The sequence below is a fragment of the Pezoporus wallicus genome, unplaced genomic scaffold (genome assembly GCF_028554395.1).
Source record: "Pezoporus wallicus isolate ANWC-B61680 ecotype Strahan unplaced genomic scaffold, APGP_CSIRO_Pwel_v1 contig_6401, whole genome shotgun sequence".
NCBI lineage: Eukaryota > Metazoa > Chordata > Aves > Psittaciformes > Psittacidae > Pezoporus > Pezoporus wallicus.
In genome coordinates, this window is record NW_026638608.1 from 1907073 (window position 1) to 1924524 (window position 17452).

The 17452-nt window shown below is 43.9% G+C and overlaps 2 protein-coding genes across 7 annotated transcripts in view; one reads left to right on the forward strand and one right to left on the reverse strand.

The window, feature by feature from the left end:
* Positions 1 to 103: 103 nt before the first annotated feature.
* RNF185 (ring finger protein 185) lies at positions 104 to 14277 on the reverse strand. 6 transcript variants are annotated; one of them, XR_008972426.1, is made up of 9 exons: positions 14119 to 14277; positions 9010 to 9258; positions 7464 to 7482; positions 6729 to 6841; positions 6176 to 6230; positions 4718 to 4753; positions 4051 to 4168; positions 1335 to 2621; positions 104 to 1166 (listed from the first exon to the last, which is right to left on the reverse strand). XR_008972426.1 is itself a non-coding variant. In XM_057411468.1 (8 exons), the coding sequence occupies exons 2-8, from the start codon at positions 9189 to 9191 to the stop codon at positions 2524 to 2526; spliced, it is 621 nt and encodes a 206-aa protein (XP_057267451.1). In that variant the 5' UTR covers positions 9192 to 9200; positions 14119 to 14277; the 3' UTR covers positions 104 to 2523. The 6 variants fall into 6 exon arrangements, 5 of the variants coding, with proteins under 5 accessions (XP_057267451.1, XP_057267449.1, XP_057267452.1 ...); XM_057411468.1 differs by having other exon boundaries at positions 104 to 2621; positions 9010 to 9200; XM_057411466.1 differs by having other exon boundaries at positions 104 to 2621.
* Positions 14278 to 14610: 333 nt separating this feature from the next.
* The window catches only part of CUNH12orf43 (chromosome unknown C12orf43 homolog), a 99972-nt gene continuing 97130 nt past the window's right edge, over positions 14611 to 17452 (forward strand). The window contains exon 1 of the mRNA XM_057411478.1: positions 14611 to 14755. Within this exon, the coding sequence (XP_057267461.1) occupies positions 14731 to 14755 (25 nt within the window). The 5' untranslated portion in view covers positions 14611 to 14730. The remainder of the gene's footprint in view (positions 14756 to 17452) is intronic.

The following is a 17452-nucleotide window of genomic DNA, read 5'->3' on the forward strand; positions in this document are numbered from 1 at the left end:
GCTCTGCGACCCCCCCCCCCCCCCCCGTCCGCGAGGTAGGGATGAGGGCAGCGCCTCACCTCAGTCCGTCCGCAAAGCACAAAGGAACGGCGGCGCAGTACGGTCAATGTAAAACCATTTTTTAATTCTAAATCACTTTCACAACAGTGAAAATTAGTGAACAGTAATGGTAATGCACTAAACGAGCCATTACGGGCTGTGTGCAGTCTGAGTACGAGGAGGGAAGTGGTACAATACAAAAAGCACGCCAGGGAAAAGGTAGGAACAAAAGCGTTAACACTTTCAGACTATTTCATTATTGGATTGCCAGAAAATAAGGACTCAGTCATATTTCTGTAGCCACCTCTGTCGAAATCCATTGTGTCTCTCACCAATAGATGGAAAAAAAAAACCCAAACCATTAAAATTCTGTATTATTAAGCATAAGGTTAGTTAAATCAGTTTCAGTACCGCTTGAACCTGTTACAGTCGCTTTTCTGTCCACTTTCTCGGAGAAAGGCTTTAAGTGGCTGCTCCTCCCCGGCCAACCTCTGCCGTTAGCATCGTTCCTCAATGGGAAAGGAAAACCATCCTTTACTGCACCTGAACTTCCCCTGTGCATCAGCAGGGGGTGCTGCCTGCTCAGGAAAGGCGGTCAAAGCCGCGGCTCCGTACTACCGCCAGCCAGAAACAACCCAGCCTTTCTCCTCGAAAGGGTGCCCGTTACCAAGTGCCGCACTTGAGAAGAACCCTATGCACAAGCAGCGAACCTTCTCAAAAGTGCCGCACCACCGAAGCTGAGGCGCTGCTTCAACACTTACAGCTGAGCAGTGTATGCTGCCCGACTATCGGTCAGGTATGAATTCGACAAGACGTGGCAAAACACCGCGGAGGCTTTGCAACATTCCACTTGCCAGATGGAATTCCGGAGGTAGGCAAGTTAAACTGCAGACATCCTGTGTCTCAATACTAAAAGTGAACAGTTTATAATGACATAAATAAGCTTCTACAACAATTAAGGGGTCCTGCCGAGGAACCTCATCCATCCACTAGAAAAACCCTAGCAATTAAAACAGAGTTTCTATGAGTTGACTTGTTCTGTCAGTTGGCTGTCTATTGCCAGGAATGTCACAATATTCATCCTGCAGGAAATAATTATGACTATGAGGAATCTGAATCAAAACAACCTAAAAAGAAGAGAAAAAAATTGACATTTTTCAGAGGAATAGGAAAGCTGTTCATCTTGCCAGGGAATCTCCTACCTGCTGTTCTGAAAGAATCTACACATATACATCAGGAGTAGTCCCTAAAGCTGTGTCCCCAACAAGATTCCAAAACAGCTACCAAGTGCTCACCTTCTGAAGTATTTTCCCCTCAGCACATAAATAGTTGTGGTCTCCTCCAGCACTTCAGGTTAGTTTCTTTGGTAGGTACTGCAGAGACTCGTGCGGTACAGCCATTCTGCTGTGGCATGGAGCAGCTGTACACACCTGTAGAGAAAAGCTCTTCCAAATGTTCTCTACTGCAGCATGTGCTAGCAAAGGCAGGATCTCATTCTTCCTCTTGTCTGATTTTACAGTATGACAAGTTTAACCTCAAAACTCACATAAAGATGCCTTTTGTTCCTCTCCCCAAACACGCTGATCTCAGATCTGTAATAGGATTTTATTTGGAGTACACAACCTTGAGCAGAAAGTCTCAAAGACTTGGGAGGAATAAATGTAGCTACAGTGACAGGGTTGTGAGGGGATCATCCAGCAGTGCAGCCACAGGCTGCTGCGCAGAACCAAGGAAGACAACACTGTTTCGTCAGTGAGGAACTGGGCTGGGTGAGGCAGTTCCTTGGACTGTTCTGCAACCCCACCCAGCTCCACGATGAGAGAATCTTCCAGTGTCTGGCTCCAGCAAATTCAGGCTTTAAGAAATTGCAGCATAAATTTGTATCCCTTCTAACAGCCATCAGAACCTCTTCAGGAGGGGTTTCCCATCACACTGGGAAATAACAGCAAGCAAAGAAACCAGGTTCCAGGCCTGGTTCTATTTGCATCACGTGCTGTGCCCAAAGAGTCTTAGCAGTGCTGCAGATGATTTCCTGAAGAAGGCTGGATGTTGATGTGAAGACATTAAATAACATCCACAGCTCAGGCAGATCCAAGCATGAGATACTGGTCACACTGCAGAGGTTTCCTTACCTGCCCAGTCTACCTCTGAGGCAACTGTCTTTCACATAAACCTGGTGTCACTGATTGGCACAGGATTTCAAAGCAGCACTCCTTTTAGGAGTGGAGCTCAAAGCTAGGCCCGCGGTTTGTGGCAGTTACCTGTTGTACACAACAGCTGAGCTGAAATATGCTTTTTAATGTTTAATTTCCAACTCTGGTGCAAAATGCGGGATTCCTCATTGTCCTGTAGTACCACCAATTCCTGAAGCCCACAGTTAGCTATGGAACCAGACACCAAGAGATTTAAAATGGGATGGGGATGCAGTTTGTAACTGTTTCAGGTGCCTTGTTGGCCATGAATATATAGAATAATGAAAAAAAATTACGCAATCAACAGCCAGAACATTATCACCAGAGCCACAAACAGGAAGAGGCGGGATAGGAACTGCTCATCCACATATTGAGGAGTCCCTGGAACAGCTGGAAAACAGAAAGGAAAACAGAACAGTTCAGCTCCTTCCTCTTCTTTGTGTATATTCTGAACATAGTATATATTCTGAACATAAACTGAAAGATATGCAATGAATCTACTTGGTGAGAAACTGTGCTATTTCAGACTGGCAAGCCATACTGGAAGATCAGAGGGAAGATAAACATCAGCTCCCTGAAGCAGACTTGTGGTAAACCTGCTTGTGACTAATAGCAGCAGGCAGCTCCCAGTGCTCCAGTACATGCAGCTCTGCTCAGAGTACTTCTGGGGACAGTGCTGAGTGAAATTCACTGCTCAGTTCACTGCTCACAGCTAGCCAAGTTCACTGTTTCCAGCCTGAGGAGCTTTACCACCTCTACTTGAGTGCTCCTCCCCATCAAGGTGAAACATCTCTGAGTAAGAGAATGGTAAAACGGTCAAAGCTGCATGTGGTGCCTTGACAAAGAGAACTAATGTAAAGCACACAAGCTCTAAAGCTCAAGCTGTGCATTTCGAGAACTGCTGCACTGAATTCACATCTGAAAAGCAGATAAAGGAGGTGGTTAAATGATGGCTGGTACAACAGGATATATTTACATACTCCTTAGCTCAGTCACACCCCCACACACATTTTCAGTGGACACTCAAGTATAGTTAATAGGTAAGTTAATTTGACCCTAGGACAGCACAGGTCCTTGGCAACACAGGTGTGACACGAAGAATGTTCTCATAGTTCTGATGCCATATGACATGGTGAAGAAAATTTGCTAGAGGAAGAAAATCCTGTACAGAAAAGTAGGTTCTTGTTCAAAACAGGCAGACTTGGTTTGTCTACACTGTAGATGGGGAGGAGGTTTTCTGGGGATTGCTTCATTTTTAGAGAGCAAGGCCACTACTTGGAGTAAGCCAACTGTTTTTTCTTAATTAAAATCAGTGAAATCATTTCACCAGAAAAGTCACTTCTTGTGGAATACAGGTGACTCTCAGATAAATTTCTGGAAAAGGAACAATGCCTGCTGTCATTATTTTGTGGTACAAAGGGGTTGAAACCAGTTTAAATTTTTCCTTCTCATCTTTCAGGAAATGGTCCTTTCCTGCTGTTTTCAAAATACAGGTCTCCTTCATTCACCCCTGCTGACTCCTTTTTAGTACTATTATTAGAAACCCTAGTCCAATTTGTCTCATTTTTCAGAGGGAGTACCAGAGGAGGCATTTGAATTAAAGGGGAGAATTACCCAGTGCCACTCTCCCTCTCCAGTTCTACTGTCCTCCCAGGAAGGCCTTCAGCAAACCATTTTGTGTTTCTATTTACAGCACCGATTTACTCTACTATTCAGAAAGTTTTGTCATTTAGAAAGCTATTTGTTTAAAAGTTACAAAGGAGTTTGTAACAAACATCTGTTTGTGACAGGCCTCTGGGAGAAGATGGCTGCGTGGTACCTGGAGGAGGTCGCCCATCGTTTATGTTGAATGCTGTTGCAAATATACCAAAGGGAAACGCCCCAATTCCGAATGACATTTGGAAGCCACCATCGCCAAAGCCAAAGCCCTGGAATCCCTGCAGAGACAAAGCAACAGAGAGAAAAAAGGTACCAATCATTTAAAGCCTATTTCAGAGTGTTTTGTAGAAGTGCAGACATTCTCTCCCTGGCTTTCCTGCAGCTGAGGCAGTATCATTCTGTCTGGCAACTAGTCTGCCACACTACTGTTAGATACCTCCTTAGTTCTCCTCAGCTTAAAGTGTTTCACACAGTATCAAACTTGCCAGAGCAACCCAAAAGTTTGAGAAAACCAGGGACTACAGTTCTTTCCTGAAGGCCACAAATTAACAAAAGCGTTTCTCTAATGTTTCTCAACTTAAAATAGCAGATATCTGACACTGTATCAAAATCAACATCAACAATTCTATCTAGAATGTCTTAACAATATATTAATCTGTATTAATAGGTATGAGCCCTATAGCTGCAAGAAAGGCATTGTAAAAAAATAAGCTGCATTGATTCTCACAATACACGTGTATAATTCAAGCATTCAGTGAGGTGATAAATTGCCAGTGGGATGCAAAGAGCATTATAGAGAGGAACAGTAACCATAAAAAAAAAATTACCGGGGGCACTCTAATTAAGGTGGCAGATAAAGTCATCTGGGGCAGGAATGCCAGCCATAAGGAAAGGAGGAAAAAAGGAAGAGTTACAATGCAACAACATTGACCCCTATGGGATCCAGACTAAGATACCCCATCAAGTCAAAAGGTAAGTCTTCTGAATCAAGATGAATCCTACCATATACAAGCAGTGTACTATTTGAGAGCAAACTATAACAGTCTAAGCAGTCACATCATGTTCAAAAACTGTGGAGAGCTCAGAGTTGCCACGTTCTGTAATCCACAGTGTGTAAAGCACACTGTCGTCTCCTCACAGAATTAAAACAGTGATAGCAATTCTGAAAAACCCTCTGGTCTATCACCTCCAAACAGTAGGAGGACAAATGTGATTTCACTCATACAGAATCACAGAATCAACTAGGTTGGAAGAGACCTTTGAGATCATAATAAAAGCCAGACATTTCTGGGTTGATCTTTGACTTGAGTTAGTCTTTTGACTATGACTCTACTCAAGCATTTTGCCATTAACTCTCAGGGACAGCAAAGCACTCTGCATGGCAGGTGCTTTGCCTTCAGGAAACAGGAGGGCAGCATCACTGTCTTCATGCCAGATTACTTTGACTTATGGTAGCAGCAGCTAAAAGGTTCAAACAAAGTATAGCAGGTGATTTAATAAGAAGGCAACTCCCCAGCGAGAAAGAACAACTGAGCTCCCAATGCATTCAGTACAGAAATGCTCCTTAATCATTCCCAGCAGTTGTTTGCTTGAAGCATGAGGTATACAAATGTTCCCCAAGGATCCCAGGCTGAGTTACACAGAAATATGCAATTGTTTCATCAGGTCATGCTCACTGCCATTGTGCTAAAGAACACCGTGGTCTGTCCTGCTGGCTACTCCAATGTCTGTTCAACCTATGCCAGCTGCTGTTCACATTCACTCTATGTAATCTCCTCAACAAAACCACAGAGCCCTCTTTGTATTAACATGTATCCAACAGATAGCTGAATTCTTATGCTTGTAATGCCATGGTACAATAACATCCCATAGAAATGCTAGAAGCAGGTGTCAGTGCCAAAAGCCTGTGTTCACACATAGATTACACATTTCCAAGGCAGGTATAGTCTGATGGAAATTCATTTCCACACAGAATTTTCAAAGCAAAGTGTTCCTTGTATTTGTGTATGGAGAGCAATCAGGGATGAAGAGCATTTCCAGTGATGCCACACAGGTCTGTTCTTCTGAAGCACAATTCAAGTTAGCCCATTCTTTGGGATGCTAGAGTACTATGGGAATGGAGCTCTCTGCCACACTGCAGCTAGCAATTATTTGTGAACAAGCTAGGGATGAGCAAGGGCTGTGAGCCTTAGGATCCTCACACAGGATGACTAAATCCTCCAAGATGAATAAATCCCACCACCAATAAAACCAACTTATCTGCTCGAGCTTGTTTTTTCACGTACCCCTCTGTTCTCTGGTTCCGGTCTCTGTCCTTGGGGTCGTGGCGGAGTTTTCTCTCTGCAGGAAGTTGTGAAATTAGCTCAAGTGCTAATATGTGCCAAGAGTATCTGCACTAGCCTGGCTAATAAACCAGAACAAACATAGGGCCATGCTGCAGCAGAGCTGGAGGCAGTGTGTGAGTGAATAGATCACCCAGCTTATGAATCACATCACTGAATCAAGATACTGCATTTTGCATAACAAAGTCCCATTGCAAAGGCTAGAAACTGAGGAAATGAACATTTTAGGTAAGTTTGTCCAGTCAGATAACATTCATTGCAACCTGACACTTGTAACTTACAATTAATACCCAATTAGAACAAGTTGCCAGCTGAACAAGAAATAAAGTGTGCAAACCCAGGCCAGAAATATCAGGCAGAAATGGCAGTTCTATCTGTCTTTTAACAAAGTATTTCACATTGTGAAACCATTATTTTGACAATCTCATCTTAAGACCTTAAACTAAAGTTTCATCTTTAGTTTTCACACAAAAATAGTTGTACTTAGGTTTCTTACCTGGGGTCCTGCTGCCCAGTGCTACCCCTTCCATACAGAGGAATAACTTTATCTCGACTGATTCCTGCTTTGCATACAGGACACACTTGTCTGTTTGGCCTGGTCTCTAGCCACTAAAAGAAAGTAAATTATAAGAAACCCAGTAAAGGACCATGTAAATAACAACATGCAAACCTCATCTGCAGCCAGGCAGAGACACTTCAGCAATTTCTCAGAAAGCCATGGAGCAAAACATTTTACTAAGTGCCAAGTACTCTCCAGATTGGAGCTGGCATTTTGGCTGTCGTTCTGGTACGAACCGCTTGCTGATGTGTACACATTCAGAACTGCACTGAAGTAAAATATGAAGAAATAAACAGAACCAACAATCCTGCATAGGCCAAGTGTAGATACCCTCCTTTCATCTATCTTTTCTGTAATGATGCCAGAATGTAAAACACTACATATTCCAAGAGAAGCACATTCAGCACTTAAGCCTGCAAAGTAAATCCCTGTGAACTGCCTACAGTAATTCTCCTGCAAAATTGGGAATACCCAGTATTTAAGAAACTCAAAAGTGGGATGCAATGCTGAAAAGAGCAGATTGCAAGGTGTTGTGTATGAAACTGCATTAGCAGGTTGTGATTGCCCTGGAGAGATAGAGCATTTGAAAAGAGGGGCATACTCCAGAGAACCGCGGGCTTTATTCAGTAACAGGAGCTGATGAAAGACAAAGTAAAAGGAAACCTGTCTTACCTGGTGTAAACAAGGCCAACTGTGAGCGTTCCCAGGACAATTTGTTCACAGAGCAGAAAGAGAGGGGAAAACAGAATTAGTTACTGACAAGTGGATCTGACAGACGTATAGTGTACCACAGATAGCACAGCTTGGAGACAACAAAATCCTGGAATCCAGCTGGGCTAGTTCCATAACCTCCCATTAAAATAATTGAAAGCACAGCCCAAGATGGATCTCCACTGGTCTTTTCAGGTTATGCAATCTAACTAAGTTGCTAATGTGATTTTCTATATATCTCCTTTGATTCCTGGGCCCTCTTCCATACCAAAGGCCCATACAGAGGCTTAATTTATCTTGGTGTTTACTGTACAATTTTCTCTTCTAATACCATGAAAAGACATCCCTGAGCTAAGATGCAAATGAGGAAGGAATCAGTAAAGATCCTTCAGGATCTTAAAGTAAATAAGAGAGATTTAGGTAAAACATCAGCCATGTTCACTAAATCATGGAATACCTCCAGGTGGATGGTACCCCAGGTGGCCTCCAGTCCAACCCAATGCTCCGAGCAGGGTCAAGTATTGAGATCAGACCCAGTGGCTCAGGGCAGAGAAATCCCCTTTACACAGAACTACTCTTAAGATTAAATTAATATGGCAACAAGCAGTCTTGACAACACTATTCAGACAGACACTTGCTGATTTTTAAAGTTCCATTCTTTCACATCCTTTTGTACAATAATTTATCTTAACATACCATCATCAAGTGATTTTCCATCTCCTACAGTAAGAACCTTATTTATCAGATATTACATACATTTATACAGAAATGCTCTTTTAGGCCTCTTGTATAAAAAAGAGCACAATTTAGCCTACTCTGTAAAACAACCCCCCCAAAACCCCATTTGGCCATGTCAATCCTTAATGCCTTCTTAACATTCAAGAAAGAGTATGTTATAGCCCAAGTTACCCACGTAAGAAATGCTGCACACTTCTTGTGTTTGTGTGATACATTCCAATGTCAGACCAAAGAACTGAATAGGCAGTGTTACAACCGCAAGACCACAGGAAAAGAGAAACCCACAGGTAAAAAGCTTTTTATCTTTTTTTTTTATGGTTTCAAAGGGAAAAAGAGCAAGCTTATAGGAAGCATGAGAACTACAATTTGGCCTCTACAACCTAATGTCAGATGCAGGTTTAGGTATGCACAGCTTAGAAAGGAATTTAGGTCTGAACAAGATATCTGTGCTAGACCAGACAGCACAAAATAGCACGCATAACCAAGCAGTGTCAGTGAACACTGTCTTATGTGGGGCTTGTTTGTTTGTTTTACAAAATAACCCAGAAGTACAGGAAGTTGAGGAAGTTTAAGACGCAAGAAACCCACTCCCTGGAACACAAGCAAAGAAAAACAGTTGAGAAGCAAACCCAGGCCCCTCCTAAACCAAACCTAGGTCCTTACTAATTTTATACAAGCCATTTGATTTGATGTCTTAGATTTATAAAAATCATAGGCTTTTACATGATCAGATAGTGTTCTGGTTTATCTGAGGGAGATGAGTACTTACCAGAAGAGATGTCCACACAAGCTGATAACTGCATCCTTGGCAGTGTCTAAACAGATGTTACACTCAAAAGTGTTGTCCTGATTAGTACTGTCCCCAGCACCATTACTGCTACTGCTGCCACTGGTCCCTCCAGTACTGGAGCTCTTTGTTGATGTAGAAGTCGTGGGTCCTTTGCTGGCCATCTTCAAGAACTACCCAGACACAAGGTCAAGAAAATTCTCCTGCTGGAATCCAAGCAGTAGGAAGGGGCTGAAAAAAAACCCAACAACCAAACAACTTCTTGATTATAACATTGCATTCTCATCCTGTTCCAAACTGGGAGTGATTTATCTAAGAAGCACTTGAAGCCTGTTGTTGATGGGCTTAGTTTAACATAGCCAAGAGAGATGTATTTTGACAAACTAAGCTACTTTAAAGCCCTGTAGTATGACCTGGCTGATACATGACCTCTGTTTTAAAGTTACTGATAAGCAACTGAGATCCACAGACAAAACAAACCCATTGTGTTTTCTCATAAATGAGATCATGTGGTCATAACTCCTCCAAAACTTCAATGCCAGTCATAAAGGAGGATGCAGTCTGAAACAGGATTTAATCATAAAGCCATTCACAATCTGGACAGACTGACTTCAAGCAGTTTCAAGTTCAACGTTCATTAATCTGGAATAACAGTGATAACAATGGCAAGCAAAGGTGGCCTAGTACACGATTTGTCTCATCAGTAGTATACAGCTGCTATCACAGCAGTGTGTTGATATGACTATCAAACATTTCTAATCTGGAAGTAATTCAGAAGTAGTAAAAATTTACTTCAGTGTGCTTTAATTTTACTTACATGCTTTGGGTTCTCATTAACGTCATCATCTTTATCAAAGAACAACCTCCACACTCTAATTCCTTGAAATGCAAACTCCACAGTACCTAAACCTCTGAGGCTCAGCCCAAGGCATTTCCACTTCCAGAAACGAATACTTTTACCAGTACAAGATTTTTAATCCAGGAACTAAGAGGTTTCAGTAGTTTCAGAAGTTAATTCACCAAAACAGATTAGAATACTCCACTGTGCATTTCATGAACCTGACATCACGTTGCTGCTGCAGGGATATGAATACTTAGATAAGGTTGTAAGAAAGAAACGGTGATTATCTCAACTTTTAGCAAGCACACAAACAGTTAAGCATTTTAAAAGGGTGACCTGAATTTTTCAGAAGAGAATTTCTTGGCAAACTTACCCCCAAAGCATTAAAGGCTTTCCTTAGTGTCCCCTCTTTGTAGCAGTGCTGAAGCACAGGTGCAGGGCAGCAAAATAAAACCTCAGCAACTCTAGCTATTAGTGTCAACAGCTTTTTTCATACAGTACAATCCCACTGTGTGGTCAAGAAAGAATCATACTCGAGCCTCATTATGGTATTGCAGCGGAGATGCTCAACAACAACAGTGAAATGTATTTTTGCAGAGCTTTTTCACTCAGTTACATCATTTTGCACAGTGTCCCAGAAGGGTGACTTTGTATTCACAGATGCTGTACACACATTGCTCTTAGCATTTCACAGTGTGACTTCCTTTATACCCAGTAGCAGTTCATTGTATAAAATTACACCTCATGTTAGTTCAAGGCAGATGGGAGTGCTGCCAACCCACAAACTATAAGCTAAAGAGACTTGGAATTTTCACACATCCTTACTACCAGAATGAATGAATTTCTGTCCTTAAAACCAATGTGGAAAGAAGGCCTTTTTTCCTAATTAAATTCCATATATTTAACACCAGAAATGTGGAGACTCATCAACAAAGATAAAATCTGTACCTTCACAAACTTCTACTTATAAATTCCTTGTCTTTTAGTAACTTAAAAAAAAATATTAATAAATCATTAAGTTTTGAAGAAAGATGATAGAGAAATCCATAGGAATATAGTAATGTAATGGAATACAGATGGCTGAGACAGAAGAATCATAATAGGCATAATGAACATAGATCATAATGAATCTACTGTCCCGGAAGCAGGCCATTCCTTAGGCTGTACTGGGATCCTCTCCTAATTATTTCTTCATAGGCTGACTGAGCCCAAAGACCTATTAGGATATAAGCAATTTACAATAGCAAAAATGTATCAAACCACAACAATAAAATAACCTTATTCTGAAAAGCCCTCTCAGACATTAGCTCCGTGGAAAACTGTTTAACATAACACGTGCTGCTGGGGGCTGTTCAGCTGCAAATCACGCTGCACATATACAAAGCAGCAAGCATGAAACAGCATCAATGACTAAACTTACACTTGGTAATCATATTTTGTGTCACTTGTGAGCATAGTCTGTGAATCCTGAAGTTCAGCTGCAAATTCAACTTGTTCTGAATGGAGAACAAGCTCAAAATTGTTGAAATGTCACTTGAACTACACTTAAGCTCCGAGACAAAACCTTTTGGAGGAGGCACCCCCTCCTCGCCCCCAACAAGCCACAAACTAAAAAGAAAACCAACAACCAACGCAACAAGCCAAACTAACCCCATTTTCATTCTGATTTAGAGTTCAGAAGGAAGAGTGTGAGTACACCAGGATATATCATAAATTTTGGTGTTAAGTAAACAGAATTTAGAGATGCCAGTTGAGGTTTGTAAACCTTCATCCTTTACATCAGGTCTCCAAATCAACCCCAGACACATCATGATGAGTAGCAAACAAAACAAGAGAAAGGATATAAAAATCAGCCGTGATCTAAACGCAAGGATGCAAAGATCTTCTCTTTTTTTATTTCCTGCTTTTTTGCTCTTTAGAAATTTACAAGAAAACAGTATCTTTGTTATTTAAAACCCATTTATGTTAGCTATTTATTTCCTTCAAATCATGACCTCTACGCTATCCCAACAGGTTGTTCTGACAGTGACTGAATCACTGACATTTACTGCATTCGAGAATCAAGAGTGGCAACAGATGAAGAGTTAAACAACAAAGAACCCATTTTGAAGTGGTCTTCCTAAATAAAAGAAGCCCTGTGGAGCATGAAGAAGACATGGAAGTGAAGATACTTGTTAAGGGAACCAGCACAAATCCCACCAAGTCGCATAAAGAATAATCATGGATGAAAGAGGTGGTGAAACTGGAGCTCTGAGAAGCAGATGGCACACTGGGACCTGAAAGTTTCACAATGGAGAGCACGGGAGGCCCATGAAAGAAGTAAGTGCAGGAAAGTCTATGTGCTGTGTATAGATAACAGGCAGCAAAAGTGAAATTTTACTCAAATACTTTAAAAATTGAATCTATAAATCCAGTGGGAGAAACTGCACACCAGGAAAATGAACTGAGTGGCTCCTGTAAAAGATCACATTCCTAAACTTGGCAAATGAGAAATGACTGTATTTGCCAAAGTACACTTGACCTGACTAAAAACACAAGAGAAACACTTGAAGACACAATGGGGGAGTTTCCACCACCGTTAAAGCATACAAAAACCCCACTGGAAACAAAGCAGGTGAACAATAGATCAACCCCAGAAAGACAGAAAGGGAATACACAGATGACATTAACTTCTAATTTATGAAGCAATTGTAGGATAGGTGTTCTAATACATAACAATGAAATAAAAAAGAGCATTACTGGATGTAAAATTGCACTAGAAAGACACTTCCATGTTTCTTTCCTAATGAATCTTACTATCTAGGATTACTGAAACAGAAATAATCTAAAACTAATCTGTTTCTGTCTCAAGGGCTGATTTAGGTTCTGAACTTTTGCCATTTTAATCAAAAGGAAAACTCAACGGGTTATGTTTCTTATTGCTACAGTACCAGTGTCATTGTCAGACACGGGACAAATTTTATCAAAGGAATATTAACATCAGAAATTCCATCTAAATCTAAAAACATTACTCAAGAGTTTATATAAATACACCCTCTCATAAGTTTAACAACAATCTCACCCTTAAACTATTACCTGGACTTCAAGTAAAATGAACAGGTAACCTTAGCTGACAGTTGCTGACAGTGCCTAGAAGAAATTACATTTACTCCTTGACAGTCATTTTTTGACATTCTTAGCAAATACAGGACTGAAGCCATCCTGTTAATCATTAAATACACATTTATCTCTCACTGCCTTTTCACTCTATTCTGCCCCCCCAAGCATATTACATTTTAACGCTTCAGAAGCAGTTTCTGAGTCCATCTTTCCACCTCCTATAACCTGTGCCACATCACCTGCCCACTTTTCAGTATTGCCATCAAGTGGTCCCAGTGTACACGTTCCTGTGATCACCGGCACTTGCCAAACCAGCCATTTGCCCTACAGACCAGCGTGCCCTTGCTTGGCCTCATTTCATTACCTGGGATTCTGCAACCTACGTGCGTTACAGTTACTGCTTCCAGGATAAGAGCCCTGCTGAAAGGCCCTTATGGCAGCTCAGAGGATTCAATGCACGGCACCAATGCGAGACATTGTTACAAACTACCAAACCCCCCAAGCGATTGAAGGAATTCTTTGGTTTAGCCATTCGGTACACTATAGACTGCAAGAAAATGCTGCACTAATCTTTAGACAAAGATTTTATCCTCTTACCTCATAAAGTCCAAAGGAAAGAAAAAAAAAACCGATACAACCAGTTGGGTAATACTGCCGGAGCGTTTTCCTGGTTTGGGCGTTATGTAAAACATTAAACACCCCTCCAGTGGGCTAACCCGCCTAGCAGCACAACGCGGAGATACAGCAGTTACGGTATGGTTTAAGAAGGAAAAAAGCACAATAATGGCACGTACCCGAAGCTCTCGCTTTGCGGCCGCACCTAGAGCCCGACGTGTCCCTAATCCAGCCGGGCGCTGCCCCGGGCCGGGGCTCCGGCGCCTGCAGGCCGCTGAACTTGGGATTCCGGGGGGAAACCCCTCGCAGGCGGCGCCGGGCCCTGCTTGCCGCTGCCAGCCCCGGCCGGAGCTCCGGCAGCGAGGCTGCGCACACCGGGCTCGCTCGTCTCGACCGAGCGCAGGCGGCTCCGGCCTTCCAGCGGCCCCGGGGCACGGCACGGCTCGGCCCCGGCCCGCTCCCCTCACACCGCCGCCCGGCTTCGGCTCCCCGTACCCTCCCCTCCAGCCGGACCCGCTCCGCTCGGCTGGGCTCACCGGCGGGTCTCGCTGCTCCCCCGCAGCAGCCCCGAGCCGCGGAGCCGCTCCTCTGCCAGCGGCCGCCGTCACCTGATCACCCGGAAGCCCGGCCCTGGCGGAAGGGACCGGGCTCCCCGCCGCCGCGCCGGGCCGTGGGGCCGCGTTCCGCCTGCCAGGGGCTACCCTGTGGGGCGGTGCCTTGGAAACGGGGCCGCGGCTCCTGGGCCCTGCGCGGGGTGCCCCGGGTGGCAGCGCGGCTCCCGGGCAAGGTCCGGTCAGAGCTGCCGGGCTGCCCGCCCTGGCCCCGAGCACCCCGACCCGACTCCCCGGGCCCGTTGTGACCTCACCGAGAGAAGTGGTGCGGTGCGAACCGCGATGCGTTCGGGCCAGGCTCGGCCTCCGCCACCGTAACCCCCGCTTGCTCTGTTTCTGTTGCAGTTTTGTGCTGCTCGTCGTGAGGTGGTGCGGGGGCCGTGCCCGAGCGGCTGCCTCTGAGAGACGCGGGAGCTTCGTATTGCCAACGACAAGGGCTCGACCCAAGGAAGGAGGGAAGGCAGCAGCTTTGAGGGGAATGAATTGTGCAAATGTGTGTGCAGAGCGCTAGGATCTGAACAGAGGAGCATTCCCAGGATGGGAACAGAGAGCTCGATCCAAGGTATTTACACAGCTGTCAGAAACCACAGATGGGGAGAGGGACAAAAGGGAGGGAGAGGAGGGGACTTGGTGTCTGCAGGAGTGGGTCAGAGCTGAGAGAGGTGACCGAGAAGGCACCTCTTGGACACCAAGGCAGAAACCAGCAGAAAATTCCTTCTTGTTTTACACAGTGGAGACTTGGTGTATCCTAAACCAAGGTCTCCCACTAAATGTGAGCCTTACACGTGAGTAGTTAAGCTAAGCAGTAGAGGGAGGTTAGTGCCTATCAGAAAGAGACCAAGGGCTGAGGCCTGTCTGCTCACAGGTGACCTGAGACTCCAGAGTTCTAGTGTGAAGGTTGAACGTGTGCCAGGAAATGATAACATAAACCCAGCTATTCTGAGCCTTCATACTGCTTTCAGTAGCACATAGGCTTGGCAGAACCCATCTCAAAGTGGTCATCCAGCAGCCCAGCTGAAATTGCTATCCATGTTGATGTATCACACTGGCAAATTTGTAGCTGAGGTGAAGATGAAGATAGTATCTGAGAAGAGAAGGCTGCGTGGAGACCTCGTAGCAGCCTTCCAGTATCTGAAGGGGGCCTATAGGGATGCTGGGGACGGACTCTTCATTAGGACTGTAGTGACAGGACAAGGGGTAACGGGTTAAAACTTAAACAGGGGAAGTTTAGATTGGATATAAGGAGGAAGTTCTTTACTGTAAGGGTGCTGAGGCACTGGAATGGGTTGCCCAGGGAGGTTGTGAGTGCTCCATCCCTGGCGGTGTTCAAGGCCAGGTTGGATGAGGCCTTGGATGACATGGTCTAGTGGGGAGGTGTCCCTGCCCATGGCAGGGGGTTGGAACTGGATGATCTTAAGGTCCTTTCCAACCTAAACCATTCTGTGATTCTATGATTATGGTATAACATTAGGACACATGGTGTAAAGGTGTCCTACCCACACAGGCAGTGTATTTGCTCTCTGATTTGTCCCAAGGCAGTAAAGCAGCACAGTTTGGCACAGTTTCAGCATGCAAGCAAAAATTTGGCATCTCAGTGTAGTATCCGATTAATCAGAAGTTAACAAGGCCCCAGAGGTACAAGCGGTATCCTCCAGATGCTGATTAAAACCAAGATGAGCTTGTGAAATTTGGACTGGCTTGGACTAGTGACCACGTATGTCTGGAGTCAGAAGAATTTCAGTATATAAAGTAAAAAAAAAAAGTTGATTTTTGGTATTATAACAGAGCAAGAAATGCTCAGAACACTATTGTCTGGGTGTCATAGGATAACCAAAGCAATCTGAAAAGAGACACAGTTACTGCCATGACAACATAGCCAGGGAATATTGGCACTGCCCAGTGACAATTGTAATATTTATTCCTAAAGTGTAGATGGTAGCCTATAACCGCTTAGAGTTAGAAAGACCTGGTGCCCTGGTTGCCAGTTCATTCTCATCATGTGCATGAGGGTAAATCACTTTGATTTATTCCCTTTCTCATCATCTAAGTCATACAATTGTCGAACATAATGTTGATATTTATGGTACACACAACCCCTCTCCTAAAATCCTTAATTACAGAAGCCATACATATATCAGGAATCCAAGTCCTTGATCCTCTTATCACTATTTTTCTCATCAATACTCCTGGATTTACTTGTATCTTGGATACAATGGTATCTTAATTCAGGATTAAATTACATCTGGGAAAACCCTTGGAATTTCTACATGACAGAGTTCCTATCTGGCCTTTTGCCTTTGTTCAGCAAGAGCCATTTCCAAGTGCTTCTGCTCATTTCCCTGCTCTGTTTTCAGTACCACACCAGAAAGGTGGGAGACCATACAGCTATTTCTGGTAGGTGACATGCATTCATCTGCTCCTTTCTGGATCCTATTTCTGGGAGCTGCCATACTTCAGAGCAGGCCCACACTGAACTTTGCCTGATCTGCTTGAGTAGAACAAGCTTTGAAGCATCTGGTGCTTGACATCTGTGAAGGCAAATTGTCAAACTGAAACATGGTCACAGTCTGCTGCAGAAATCCCCGTGCCTCTGACAGCCAGTTAGAAGGAGGTGGCTAAAAGAGTCAAGGCAAGAGGCAAGATCCACCAAGGCAAGCTGGCTAAGAGCGCTGAAGAGAATATCCTCCATGCAGCCTTCAGGTTTTAAACATGTCATGCCTTTTTGGATTGGGTAATGCCAATTTGTTATCCTTGGAACTTGTCATTCCAAATGTACGTATGAAGCAGTTGCAAAAGGCACAGGCAGAGGAGATGCACATTTTCTTTCCCCTGCCAGAGGTGAGGGAATTTGATGCTTTTTGTCTAATACATTTTACATATTTAATGAATCTTATGTGTCTGGTATGTTTTCTCACTTGCTACAGCCGATGGGTCCCATCCTGTCTTATGCTTAGAAGATCTGTGTGCTGTCCCCGACATCAGAATGTCAGTTTGAGGGCTGACAGCATTTCTGGAGCAGTGAAATCTCAGAGATGTCACAAAAAGTGCTGAGAATTTCATTACAGTTGCTCGATCTTTCTACATCCCGAGTCTTTAACGCCAAGCCTTCTTTCTCTGCGCACACAAAAGCGCTGTCATTGGTGTGTATTTCACCGTCTGTGTGTGAGCTGTTACAGCTGAGAAACACGGAGCTGTTCTCCCGTGCGCCACACGTGGAAGCCGGCTGCTCAGCACCGGATGGATCTGTCAACGAGCCGCG

What these genes read in the sequence shown, in the direction of transcription:
- RNF185 (XM_057411468.1), bottom strand. Translation starts at nt 9,191, where the DNA reads ATGGCCAGCAAAGGACCCACGACTTCTACATCAACAAAGAGCTCCAGT. An exon ending in ACTGGGCAGCAGGACCCCAG is followed by an intron (nt 6,231 to 6,728) that starts GTAAGAAACCTA and finishes AACTTCCTGCAG; the next exon opens with AGAGAAAACTCCGCCACGAC. An exon ending in CGATGGGCGACCTCCTCCAG is followed by an intron (nt 2,622 to 4,050) that starts GTACCACGCAGC and finishes TCTGTTTTCCAG; the next exon opens with CTGTTCCAGGGACTCCTCAA.